General features: G+C 46.7%; 1 protein-coding gene across 2 annotated transcripts in view; it reads right to left on the bottom strand.

Annotated features, from left to right (window-relative positions):
- The window catches only part of LOC106582734 (igLON family member 5), a 155,041-nt gene that overhangs the window by 11,929 nt on the left and 129,556 nt on the right, over positions 1–13,556 (bottom strand). Inside the window, exons 5-7 of one of the 2 annotated variants that reach the window (XM_014166112.3) lie at positions 4,966–5,097; positions 2,783–2,903; positions 534–685 (exon numbers count right to left, since the gene is read on the bottom strand). In XM_014166112.3, coding sequence (XP_014021587.1) covers positions 534–685; positions 2,783–2,903; positions 4,966–5,097 — 405 coding nt within the window. The remainder of the gene's footprint in view (positions 1–533; positions 686–2,782; positions 2,904–4,965; positions 5,098–13,556) is intronic. The other variant, XM_014166130.3, reaches the window with a different exon arrangement.

The following is a 13,556-nucleotide window of genomic DNA, read 5'->3' as shown; positions in this document are numbered from 1 at the left end:
GGGAGGGAAATGAGAAAATCCAACACCGTGAGCAGGGAGAGGAAGAGAGATGGGGATGGGGTAATGCAGTGTGTGACTAGGTGTGTGTTTGCATTGGTTTCCTTCTCTAAGTATGAGTGCATGCACATGTGACTACTTGTGTGATTGAGTGAAGTAGAATGAGCTTAGACACATGTATGGAAGTGTGTGCGCGTGCATGTGTATGTACAGTATAGTATGTGAGTCTGTGTGTGTATGCATCACATTAGGCTGCTGAGAGGAGGACGGCTCCTAATAATGTCCGGAATTGAGCGAATGGAATCGTATCAAACACATGGAAACCATGTGTTTGATGTATTTGATACCATTCCACCTATTCTTCTTCAGCCATTACCAAAAGCCCGTCCTCCTCAATTCAGGTGTTACCAACCTCCTGTGGTATGTATGCATGTGTGTGTGTGTCTGCATGTGGCTATCTGTGTGTACGTATGCATGCTTACGTATGTGTGTGTGTGTGTGTGTGTGTGTGTGTGTGAATGCTTAAAGAGACTCACGGAAGAGCAGCATGCTGGCGTTGGAAGCTCCCAGCCTGTTGGAGGCAAAACAAGTGTAGTTGCCAAAGTGTTTGTCCGTCACGTTGGTAAAGAGAAGCAGTGAACGCGTCTTCTCGTTCTTGATCCTCAGAGTGTTATCGCTCTCTACCGGCCTGATACAGAGAGAGAGAGGGAGCGAGGTGGGTGAGATAGAGAGAGAGAGGGCGGGACAAAGAGAGCGGGGGGAGGTAGATAGAGAGAGAGGGGTAGAGTGGGGGGATGAGAGAGCGACAGATGGAGAGAGAGAGAAATAACTTTATATCTGAAAGGATGTTAGCAATACAGGAAACAAATCGACCTAACCTATTAAATCAAATCAAATTGTATTAATCACATGTGCCAAATACAGCAGATGTAGACCTTACTGCGAAATGCTTACTTACAAGTCAAAATGTAACAGCACTTAAATCTACAATACTTTCTGGTGTGCCCCATTAGACTGCTTTCTCTCTTTCTCTCTCTCTTTCACTCTCTCTCTCACTCTCTCTCGCTCTCTCTCTCGCGCTCTCTTTTTTTTCTCTCTCTCCCATGGCATTTTGTTTATATTTGAAAGGATTGGGTAAGTGTTACCAATACAGAGCTGGGTTTTTACCATATTACTCATTAAAATCCAACCCTTTGCTGTCGAGAGAGACAGAGAGAGCGAGAACATTAAATCACACCTCTTAGCAGGAGAGTGTTACTATATTCTCCCCAGAGATCTCAGAATAACACATTCCCCCTCTCTGTCACTACCTCACCTGACAATTCCAATAAAAATGTAACAGCACTTAAACCTACAATACTTCCTGGTGTGCCCCATTAGATTGTGTTCTCTCTCTCTCCCACCCCCCTCTCTCTCTCTTTTCTGTGTTCTTTCTCTCTCTCGACAGCAAAGGATTGGATTGCAATGATTAATATGGTAAAAGCTCAGCTTTTTGGTTACATTTACCCAATCCTTTGAAATGTAAACAAAGTGCCATGGGAAAGAGGGAAAAAAGAGAGAAGGTACACCAGAAGGTATTGTAGATTTAAGTGCTGTTAAATTTTGACTATCAGAATTGTCAGGTGAGGTAGTTACAGAGAGGAGGGGGGATGTGTTATTCGAGAGAGAAAGACAGACAGAGAAAGAGAGAGAAATACGTTTCTTTATATCTGAAAGGATGGTGTTAGCAATACAGGAAAAAAATCTACCTAACCAATTAAATCAAATCAAATTAAATTGTATTTGTCAATTGCGCCAAATACAACAGGTCTAGACCTTACCGTGAAATGCTTACTTACAAGCCCTTAACCAACAATGCAGATTTAAGAAAATATTTACTAGGTAATTTGTACATGTAGGTAGGTGTAAAGTGACTATGCATAGATAATAAACAGCGAGTAGCAGCAGTGTAAAAACAAAGGGGGGGGGGGTCAATGCAAATAGTCCGGGTGGCCATTTGATTACTTGTTCAGCAGGCTTATGGCTTGGGGGTAGGAGCCTTTTGGACCTAGACTTGGCGCTCCGGTACCGCTTGTCGTGCTGTAGCAGAGAGAACAGTCTATGACTTGGGTGACTGGAGTTTTTGTAAATTTATTGGGCCTTCCTCTGACACTGCCTAGTATATAGGTCGTTGATGGCAGAAAGCTTGGCCCCAGTGATATACTGGGCCGTACGCACTACCCTCTGTAGCGCCTTACGGTTGGATGCCGAGCAGTTTTTATACCAGGTGGTGATGCAACCAGTCATGTTGACCAGTTTGAAGGACTTGCTCACATCAGCTATGGAGAGAGTGATCACACAGTCATCCGGAACAGCTGGTGCTCTCATGCACGCTTCGCTGTTGCTTGCCTCGAAGCGAGCATAAAAGGCCTGTCTGGTAGGCTCGCGCCACATCCGACGAGCATCAGAGCTGGTATAGTAGGATTCAATCTTAGTCCTGTATTGACACTTTGCCTGGTTGATGGTTCGTCTGAGGGCATAGCGGGATTTCTTATAAGCGTCCGGATTAGTGTCCCGCTCCTTGAAAGCGGCAGCTCTAGCCTTTAGCTCAGTGCGGATGTTGCCTGTAATCCATGGCTTCTGGTTGGATATCGATGCACTTATTGATGAAGCCGGTGACTGAGGTGGTATACTCCTCAATGCCATTGGATGAATGCCGGAACAAATTCCAGTCTGCGCTAGCAAAACCGTCCTATTAGAGAAAAAGTGAAGGAAAAGGAGGAGAAGGAGGAGGTATTTTTCTTACCTGCGGTCGTCTCTGTACCACTCAAAGGAGGCCGTGGGTACTGCCATGGCCTCACAGCGCAAAACGGCCGTCTTGCCCAGCTGGGCTGGCATGTTCTTCACGTCTGTGATCATGGGAGGGTCTGAACAAGGAAGAAGGAGGGAGAAGTGAGAGAAATCTTTAACATATGTACACAACGATAGTGATTAAAAGTTAAGCTCAGACAAAGAAAGGCTCAGTGACCTTCAAGGTCGAGAAAGGTTGAGGTTGATAAATACATGACATAAAATTATTAAGACATACACTAGCGGTCAAACGTTTTAGAACACCTACTCATTCAAGGATTTTTCTTTATTTTTTATATTTTCTACATTGTAGAATAATAGTGAAGACCATTCTGTATACTTCTGGCCCTTCCTTGGACACTGTGCTAACAAACCTCCAAACGAGCTTCAATGCCATACAACACTCCTTCCATGGCCTCCAACTGCTCTTAAACGCTAGTAAAACCAAATGCATGCTTTTCAACCGTTCGCTGCCCGCACCTGCCCGCCCGACTAGCATCACCACCCTGGACGGTTCCGACCTAGAATATGTGGACAACTATAAATACCTAGGTGTCTGGTTAGACTGTAAACTCTCCTTCCAGACTCATATTAAACATCTCCAATCCAAAATCAAATCTAGAATCGGCTTTCTATTTCGCAACAAAGCCTCCTTCACTCACGCCGCCAAACTTACCCTAGTAAAACTGACTATCCTACCGGTCCTCGACTTCGGCGATGTCATCTACAAAATAGCTTCCATTACTCTACTCAGCAAACTGGATGCAGTCTATCACAGGCCATCCGTTTTGTTACCAAATCACCTTATACCACCCACCACTGCGACCTGTATGCTCTAGTTGGCTGGCCCTCGCTGCATATTCGTTGCCAGACCCACTGGCTCCAGGTCATCTATAAGTCTATGCTAGGTAAAGCTCCGCCTTATCTCAGTTCACTGGTCACGATAACAACACCCACCCGTAGCACACGTTCCAGCAGGTATATCTCACTGATCGTCCCCAAAGCCAACACCTCATTTGGCCGCCTTTCATTCCAGTTCTCTGCTGCCAGTGACTGGAACGAATTGCAAAAATCGCTGAAGTTGGAGATTTTTTCCCTCACCAACTTTAAACATCAGCTACCTGAGCTGCTAACCGATCGCTGCAGCTGTACATAGTCCATCTGTAAATTTCCCACCCAATCTACCTACCTCATCCCCATACTGTTTTTATTTTATTTACTTTTCTGCTATTTTGCACACCAGTATTTCTACTTGCACATCATCATATGCTCATTTATCACTCCAGTGTTAATCTGCTAAATTGTAATTATTCGCTCCTATGGCCTAGTTATTGCCTACCTCCTCATGCCTTTTGCACACACTCTATATAGACTTTCTTTTTTTCCTACTGTGTCATTGACTTGTTTATTGTGTTATTGGCTTGTTTATTGTTTACTCCATGTGTAACTCTGTGTTGTTGTCTGTGTCACACTGCTTTGCTTTATCTTGGCCAGGTCGCAGTTGTAAATGAGAACTTGTTCTCAACTAGCCTACCTGGTTAAATAAAGGTGAAATAAAAAAATGAAACAAAAAAAACATAAAAACTATGAAATAACACATATGGAATAATGTAGAAACCAATAAAGTGTTCAACAAATCAAAATATATTTTATATTTGAGATTCTTCAAATAGCCACCCTTTGCACACTCTTGGCGAGTGGTTTGCTGATGTCAACATTGCGAACAGAGTGCCCCATGGATGCAGTGGGGTTATGGTATGGGCAGGAATAATCTACGGACAATGAATACAATTGCATTTTATCGATTGGCAATTTGAATACACAAAAATACCACGACGAGATCCTGAGGCCCATTTTGAGGCCCATTTTTTTTAAAGGTATCTATTACCAGTCATGTGAAATCCATAGATTAGGACCTAATGAAGTTAATTCAATTGACTGATTCCTCATCTGAACTGTAACTCAGCAAAATATTTTAAATTGTTGTATGTTGGGTTTATATTTTTGTTCAGTATAGTATTATCTTATGGGAGGTATACTATGTGTCGGGTGTCTGTGTCTGTGACTGTTTCTTTGTCTGTCTGTGTGTCTGTGTATGTGAGTGCATGCGTGTGTTTTGTGGTTTATAGGGACACTCACAGTTGACGGTGACCTTGACCTTGCGTATGTCGGGCTGCGTCACTCCGTTGTTAGTGATGCACTCAAATTCTTCCGCCTGATGCCGCTTGATCTCTGTTATGTCCAGGAACTCCCCCTCACTCATTAGACCATCTGATTGGACAAAGGACAGGGTCAAATGATAGAGGTCAGAGGTCATCACAGGCTGAAATTTGCGTTTGTTCAGGGTCGATTAAATCAATTAGTGTGAAAGTATAAATTTTTGCCTGCTAGATGCTGCTGTTGCTAATACTGGCACCACACACAAATAACTGCAATAGTGTTGCGCTCCACTTTCTGGAGGACAGAGTTTTGAAATCAGTGGAATGCCCGGTGGAAGCAGAGTATGATAGCTAAGGAGATGGAGAAAATTCTAGAGTTTGATTGCAAATATGTGAATGAGGTTGAAAAAAGAACACACAGAAGAAGCCTGTTGTATGAAACCCCTGTCTACAGAAAAAAGGCAAACTCGGCTCCATCATTCATTGAATCAGATGGCTCATTCATCACAAAACCCACTATGTTGCCAACTACTTAAATGACTTTTCATTGGCAAGATAAGCAAACTTTGGTATGACATGCCAGCAACAAACACTGACTGTACACATCCAAGTATATCTGACCAAATTATGAAAGACAAGAATTGTACTTCTGAATTCCGTAAAAGTTTGTGTTGTCTATCAACAATGACAAGCCACCGGGGTCTGACAATCTGGATGGAAAATTACTGAGGACAATAGCGGACAATGTTGCCACTCCTATTGGCCACATCTTCAATTTAAGCCTACTAGAAAGTGTGTGCCCTCAGGCCTGGAGGGAAGCTAATGTATTTCCGCTACCCAAGAATAGTAAAGCCCCTCAAATAGCCAACCAATCAGCCTGTTACCAACCCTTAGTAAACTTCTGGAAAAAATGGTGTTTGACCAGATACAATGCTATTTCAGAGTAAACAAATTGACAACAGAGTTTCAGCACGCTTATAGGGAAGGACACTCAACAAGTACACTACTTACACAAATGACTGATGATTGGCTGAGAGAAATTGATGATAAAATTATTGTGGGGGCTGTCTTGTTAGATTTCAGTGCAGCTTTTGACATTATCGTCTGCTGCTGGAAAAATGTATGTATTATGGCTTTACAGCCCCTGCTTTAATGTACATAAAGAGTTACTTGTCTAACAGAACACAGAAGGTGTTATTTAATGGAAGCCTTTCAAACATAATCCAGGTAGAATCAGGAATTCACCAGGGTAGCTGTTTAGGTCCCTTACTTTTTTCTATCTTTACTAACGAGTTAAGCCAGTGTGTCTATGTATGCGGATTACTCAACGCTATATACATCAGCTACTACAGCAACTGAAATTACTGCAACACTTAACAAAGAGCTGCAGTTAGTTTCGGAATGGGTAGTAAGGAAAATGTTAGTCCTACATTTTTCCAAAACTAAAAGCATTTTATTTGGGACAAATCATTCACTGAACTCTAAACCTCAACTACATCTCGTAAATAATAATGTGGAAATTGAGCAAGTTGAGGTGACTAAACTGCTTGGAGTGAACCTGGATTGTAAACTGTCATGGTCAAAACATATTATACAACATTAGCTAAGGCTGCTCTGCCTTCTTAACAACACTAACAACATGGCAGGTCCTACAGGCCCTAGTTTTGTCGCACCTAGACTAATGTTCAGTAGTGTGGTCAGGTGCCACAAAGAGGGATTTAGGAAAATTGTAATTGGCTCAGAACAGGGCAGCATGGCTGGCCCTCAATAGTACACAGAGAGCTAACATTAAAATACTTGGAAACAGCTTGGACACCCATGCACACCCCACAAGACATGCCACCAGAGGTCTCTTCACAGTCCCCAAGTTTAGAACAGAATATGGGAGACGCACAGTACTAAAGTCAGCAAAAAAAGAAACGGCCCTTGTTCAGGACCCTGTCTTTCAAATATAATTAGTAAAAATCCAAATAACTTCAAAGATCTTCATTGTAAAGCGTTTAAACACTGTTTCCCATGCTTGTTCAATGAACCATAAACAATTAATGAACATGCACCTGTGGAACGGTCTTTAAGACACTAACAGCTTACAGACGGTAGGCAATTAAGGTCACAGTTATGAAAACTTCGGACACTAAAGAGGCCTTTCTACTGACTCTGAAAAACATCAAAAGAAAGATGCCCGGGGTCCCTGCTCATCTGCGTGAACGTGCCTTGGGCATGCTGCAAGGAGGCATGAGGACTGCAGATGTGGCCAGGGCAGTAAATTGCAATGTCCGTACTGTGAGACGCCTAAGACAGCACTACAGGGAGACAGGACGGACAGGTGATTGTCCTCGTAGTGGCAGACCACGTGTAACAACACCAGCACAGGATCGGTACATCCGAACATCACACCTGCAGGACAGGTACAGGATGGCAACAACAACTGCCCGAGTTACACCAGGAACGCACAATCCCTCCATCAGTGCTCAGACTGTCCGCAATAGGCTGAGAGAGGCTGGACTGAGGGCTTGTAGGCCTGTTGTAAGGCAGGTCCTCACCAGACATCACCGGCAACAAACCCACCATCGCTGGACCAGACAGGACTGGCAAAAAGTGCTCTTCACTGACGAGTCACGGTTTTGTCTCACCAGGGGTGATGGTCGGATTCGCGTTTATCGTCGAAGGAATGGCCGTTACACCGAGGCCTGTCCTCTGGAGCGGGATAGATTTGGAGATGGAGGGTCCGTCATGGTCTGGGGCGGTGTGTAAAAGCATCATTGGACTGAGCTTGTTGTCATTGCAGGCAATCTCAACACTGTGCGTTACAGGGAAGACATCCTCCTCTCTCATGTGGTACCCTTCCTGCAGGCTCATCCTGACATGACCCTCCAGCATGACAATGCCACCAGCCATACTGCTCGTTCTGAGCATGATTTCCTGCAAGACAGGAATGTCAGTGTTCTGCCATGGCCAGCGAAGAGCCCGGATCTCAATCCCATTGAGCACATCTGGGACCTGTTGGATCAGAGGGTGCGGGCTAGGGCAATTCCCCCCAGAACTGTCTGAACTTGCAGGTGCCTTGGTGGAAGAGTGGGGTAACATCTCACAGCAAGAACTGGCAAATCTGGTGCAGTCCATGAGGAGGAAATGCACTGCAGTACTTAATGCAGCTGGTGGCCACACCAGATACTGACCGTTACTTTGGATTTTGACCCCCCTTTGTTCAGGGACACATTATTCAATTTCTGTTAGTCACATGTCTGTGGAACTTGTTCAGTTTATGTCTCAGTTGTTGAATCTTGTTATGTTCATACAAATATTTACACATGTTAAGTTTGCTGAAAATAAACACTGTTGACAGTTAGAGGACGTTTCTTTTATTGTTGAGTTTGCATAGAGCCATGACTACATTGAACTCTTTTCCATATCAGGTAACTGATGCAAGCAGTAGAATCAGATAAAAAACAGGTAAAAATTCACCTTATGGAACAACGGGGAGCGTGAAGGGACACACACACACAGTTACAAACACATGCATACACATACATTGTGATATTGTTGTATGGTGGTATTAAACATTTTGTATTGTAGATATGAAGTGGTGTGATAATGTTTTATGATGTCCTGTTTTATCATTTGTTTAATATGTAATGTAACTGCTTTAATATGTTTGGACCCCAGGAAGTATAAGTAATGGGGATCCCTAATAAATACAATTACCTCTTTAAACCAAGTGCAACCATGGCATCCGTGACAGAGAGGGAGAAGCGTTCATCCATGACTACGGGTAAGAGCGTCTAGCTAGACTCATTTTCAGATATTTTACAGTACCAGTCAAACCTTTGGACACAACTACTCATTCAAGGGTTTTTCTTTATTTGTAAAAAAAATGTTACAATGTAAAATAATAGTGAAGACATCGAAACTATAAAATAACACGTGGAATCATAAAGTAACCAACGAACTGTTAAACAAATTCTTCAAAGTAGCCACCCTTTGCCTCGATGACAGCTTTGCACACTCTTGGCATTCTCTCAACCAGCTTCATCTGGAATGCTTTTCCAACAGTCTTGAAGGAGTTCCCACATATGCTGAGCACTTGTTGGCTGCTTTTCCTTCACGCTGCGGCCCAACTCATCCCAACCCATCTCAATTGGGTTGAGGTTGGGTGATTGTGGAGGCCAGGTCATCTGATGCAGCACTCTTTAACTCTCCTTCTTGGTAAAATAGCCCTATACACAGCATGGAGGTGTGTTGGGTCATTGTCCTGTTGAAAAACAAATGGTAGTCCCACTAAGCGCAAACCAGATGGGATGGCGTATCGCTTCAGAATGCTGTAGTAGCCATGCTGGTTAAGTGTGCCTTGAATTCGAAATAAATCTCTGACAGTGTTACCAGCAAAGCAACCCCACACCTCCTCCTCCAAGCTTCACGGTGGGAACCACACATGAGGAGATCATCCGTTCACCTACTCTGCGTCCCACAAAGACATGGCGGTTGGAACCAGAAATCTCAAATTTGGACTCATCAGACCAAAGACATTTTCCAGATTGACTGACCTTCATGTCTTAAGTCTTAATGTAATGATGGACTGTCATTTCTCTTTGCCTATTTGAGCTATTTTTGCCATAATATGGTCTTGGTCTTTTACCAAATAGGTCTATCTTCTGTATACCACCACTACCTTGTCACAACACAACTGTTAGGCTCAAACGCATTAAGAAGGAAAGAAATTCCACAAATTAACTTTTAACAAGGCACACCTGTTAATTGAAATGCATTCCAGGTGACTACCTCATGAAGCTGGTTGAGAGAATGTGCAAAGCTGTCATCAAAGCAAAGGGTGGCTACTATGAAGAATCTCAAATATAAAACATATTTTGATTCGTTTAACATTTTTTTGGTTACTTTATGATTCCATATGTATTATTTCATAGTTTTGATGTCTTCACTGTTATTCTACAATGTAGAAAATAGTAAAATTAAAGAAAAACCCTGGAATGTGTCCAAACTTTTGACTGGTACTGTTCGTTTTTAATTTAGTCAGAAAGTCATTTTCATTGCAAGTTAAAGCATACTGTTAGCCAGCTAGCTAACTTTAGCTGGCTGGCTCACAAGCTAACATTACGTGTATGACCTGTGTAGTAATATTATTTGTATCTCAGACGATTTGCATTGCTAGTTATAGCCTAATGTTAGCTAGCTAGCTAACATTGAATCTAGTTGGTTAGCTACCTGCAGGTCGATGCAGCGTAGTAACATTATGAGTTGGGATTATGGTTCAATTTGTAGCTAGCTAGCTAGCTGCATGTCTAAACAAAATATTCCACTATGCAAGGTACCATATCACTGTACCTACCGTTTACACCTTCTGTATTCTGTGCATGTGACAAATACACTTTGATTTGATTTGATATACTGTGTGTTTACCAGCGACGGCAATGTGAAGAACAACATGACCTGCATTAAAGTCAAATTAGGATATAACGTTAGGCCAACAAGACAGTGTCCAAGCTAAAAAATTCTCACAACCGTAAGCTATTTTCTGTAATTTGCTTGCCGTTAACTTGTAAATAATGAGCGTGTTGCGAGTTTATTTTCCTGTAACTTAACATTAGCTTGCTAGCTAACAAGCTACAAAACGAACCAAAGTATTATTAAGAAAGTTGCTTTAAGTTGCCTGGTAGGTAAATTCATTTTTAAACTGATGGGTTTATTGGTGTTAAAATACACCAGTTAGGCTATTTTGGACCACCAGGCTGCTAATGTCATGTATGTGAATCCTTAAAGAGATGGGTGGGGCTGAGGCTTAAGAGGGTGTGAACAGTGCTGAATGGGTGTAGACAAAGAACTTTACAGTACGTGTACAAAAACATTCAAGGGCTATTTTCTCAAAAGTGGGGTTACAAGTTTATCAACTTTCAAAGCAGCATTACTTTCCCATTCAATCAATCAAATGTATTTATAAAGCCCTTTTTACATCAGCCGATGTCACAAAGTGCTATACAGAAACTGTAGTGTAAGTTATACCATTGTGCTTGCTCTGCGTTTCTACTTTTATCATATGTAAAAAACACAATTTAAAATATTGCTACTTAAGACCGAATCGAGCTGGTCGGTCACAAATGGATCACAATATTGTCTTTTCAGCTTTGGGTAGAAAACCAATAGCTTTTGCTCATGATGAGATGAAATGGTTCTGGTGGCAGCAGCAGGAACAGCAGCATTGTCACGTCCTGACCAGCAGATGGAGCTGTTGTTGTAGTTTTGGGGTCAGGACGTGGCAGTCTTGTGTTCTGTGTTGGTCTTGTGACTCCTGATCAGGAACAGCTGGGGATCGTTGTTCCTGATTGGGAGTCATATATGTAGGAGTATGTTTGTCACTTGGTTTTGTGGGTAGTTGATTTTGCACTGCTGTATGTAAGTACTTAGCCTGTAAAACTGTCGGTCTGTCGTTCTCTTTTGTTTATTGGTTTTCCCGTGTTCACGTTTATTTAATAAATTATCATGATGAACACGCAACCTGCTGCACCTTGGTCCATTTCCACAGAAGACAGCCGTTACAGAACTACCCACCACCAAAGGACCAAGCAGCAGAAGAGGAGGAAGCCACAGGAGAAGGAAATGGAAGAATGGACCTGGCAGGACGAAAGAAAATTCTGGGCGGACAAGTTAAGGGAGCTAAGGGAACCCGAGAGGCAGCCCCAAGATTTTCTTGGGGGGGGGCACACGGGTAGTTTGGCCAGGCCAGGGAAGAGCCGTAAGCCAGCTACCCGTGACTACAGGGAGGTGCGTACGAGGTGGAGGGCGTCATGTTACGCTGAGGTGCGCACCATCTCGCCTATACGGACGCACAGCCCAGTGCGCCCAGTACCAGCGCCCCGCAGGTGCCAGGGCAAGGGGAGCATCGAGCCGGAAGGGGTGATGCCAACCCTGCACTCAAGACCGCCAGTGCGCCCTTTCGGTCCGGTGTTTCCCGCTAGACACACTAGCATGGAGGTGCGTGTCTCCAGGCTGGTACGTCCAATACCTGCCCCACGCATCAGGAGTCAACAGTCGTCATCAGAGCTGCCCGCCAGTCAACAGTCACCAGAGCTGCCCGCCAGTCAACAGTCGTCGGAGCTGCCCGCCAGTCAACAGTCGTCGGAGCTGCCCGCCAGTCAACAGTCGTCGGAGCTGCCCGCCAGTCAACAGTCGTCGGAGCTGCCCGCCAGTCGACAGTCGTCGGAGCTGCCCGCCAGTCGACAGTCGTCGGAGCTGCCCGCCAGTCAACAGTCGCCGGAGCTGCCCGGACTGCAGCTCAACAGTCGCCGGAGTGGCCGGACTGCGCTGAACTGCCGGAGTGGCCGGACTGCGCTGAACTGCCGGAGTGGCCGGACTGCGCTGAACTGCCGGAGTGGCCGGACTGCGCTGAACTGCCGGAGTGGCCGGACTGCGCTGAACTGCCGGCGTGGCCGGACTGCCCTGTTCTGCCGGAGTGGCCGGACTGCCCTGTTCTGCCGGAGTGGCCGGACTGCCCTGTTCTGCCGGAGTGGCCGGACTGCCCTGTTCTGCCGGAGTGGCCGGACTGCCCTGTTCTGCCAGCAGTGGCCGGACTGCCCTGTTCTGCCGGAGTGGCCGGACTGCCCTGTTCTGCCGGAGTGGCCGGACTGCCCTGTTCTGCCGGAGTGGCCGGACTGCCCTGTTCTGCCGGAGTGGCCGGACTGCCCTGTTCTGCCAGAGTGGCCGGACTGCCCTGTTCTGCCAGAGTGGCCGGACTGCCCTGTTCTGCCAGAGTGGCCGGACTGCCCTGTTCTGCCAGAGTGGCCGGACTGCCCTGAACTGCCAGGGTGGCCAGACTGCCCTGAACTGCCAGGGTGGCCAGACTGCCCGGTTCTGCCAGAGGTGCCCGCCTGCCCTGATCTGCCAGGGTGCCCGGCCTGTCAGGATCAGCCCGGGTGGTCCTCCTGCCCTCCGGTCCAGTCCGAGTGGTCCTCCTGCCCTCCGGTCCAGCCCGAGTGGTCCTCCTGCCCTCCGGTCCAGCCCGAGTGGTCCTCCTGCCCTCCGGTCCAGCCCGAGTGGCCCGCATGCCCTCCGGCCCAGCCCGAGTGGCCCGCATGCCTTCCGGCCCAGCCCGAGTGGCCCGCATGCCTTCCGGCCCAGCCCGAGTGGCCCGCATGCCTTCCGGCCCAGCCCGAGTGGCCCGCATGCCTTCCGGCCCAGCCCGAGTGGCCCGCATGCCTTCCGGCCCAGCCCGAGTGGCCCGCATGCCTTCCGGCCCAGCCCGAGTGGCCCGCATGCCTTCCGGCCCAGCCCGAGGGGCCCTCCTGCTCCCCGGCCCAGCCCGAGGGGCCCTCCTGCTCCCCGGCCCAGCCCGAGGGGCCCTCCTGCTCCCCGGCCCAGCCCGAGGGGCCCTCCTGCTCCCCGGCCCAGCCCGAGGGGCCCTCCTGCTCCCCGGCCCAGCCCGAGGGGCCCTCCTGCTCCCCGGCCCAGCCCGAGGGGCCCTCCTGCTCCCCGGCCCAGCCCGAGGGGCCCTCCTGCTCCCCGGCCCAGCCCGAGGGGCCCTCCTGCCCCCCGGCCCAGCCCGAGGGGCCCTCCTGCTCCCCG

This window comes from Salmo salar, chromosome 02, assembly GCF_965601325.2.
Source record: "Salmo salar chromosome 02, fSalSal1, whole genome shotgun sequence".
Taxonomy (NCBI): domain Eukaryota; kingdom Metazoa; phylum Chordata; class Actinopteri; order Salmoniformes; family Salmonidae; genus Salmo; species Salmo salar.
The sequence above is the reverse complement of the archived record's forward strand: the minus strand, read 5'-3'. Positions and strand labels throughout refer to the sequence as shown.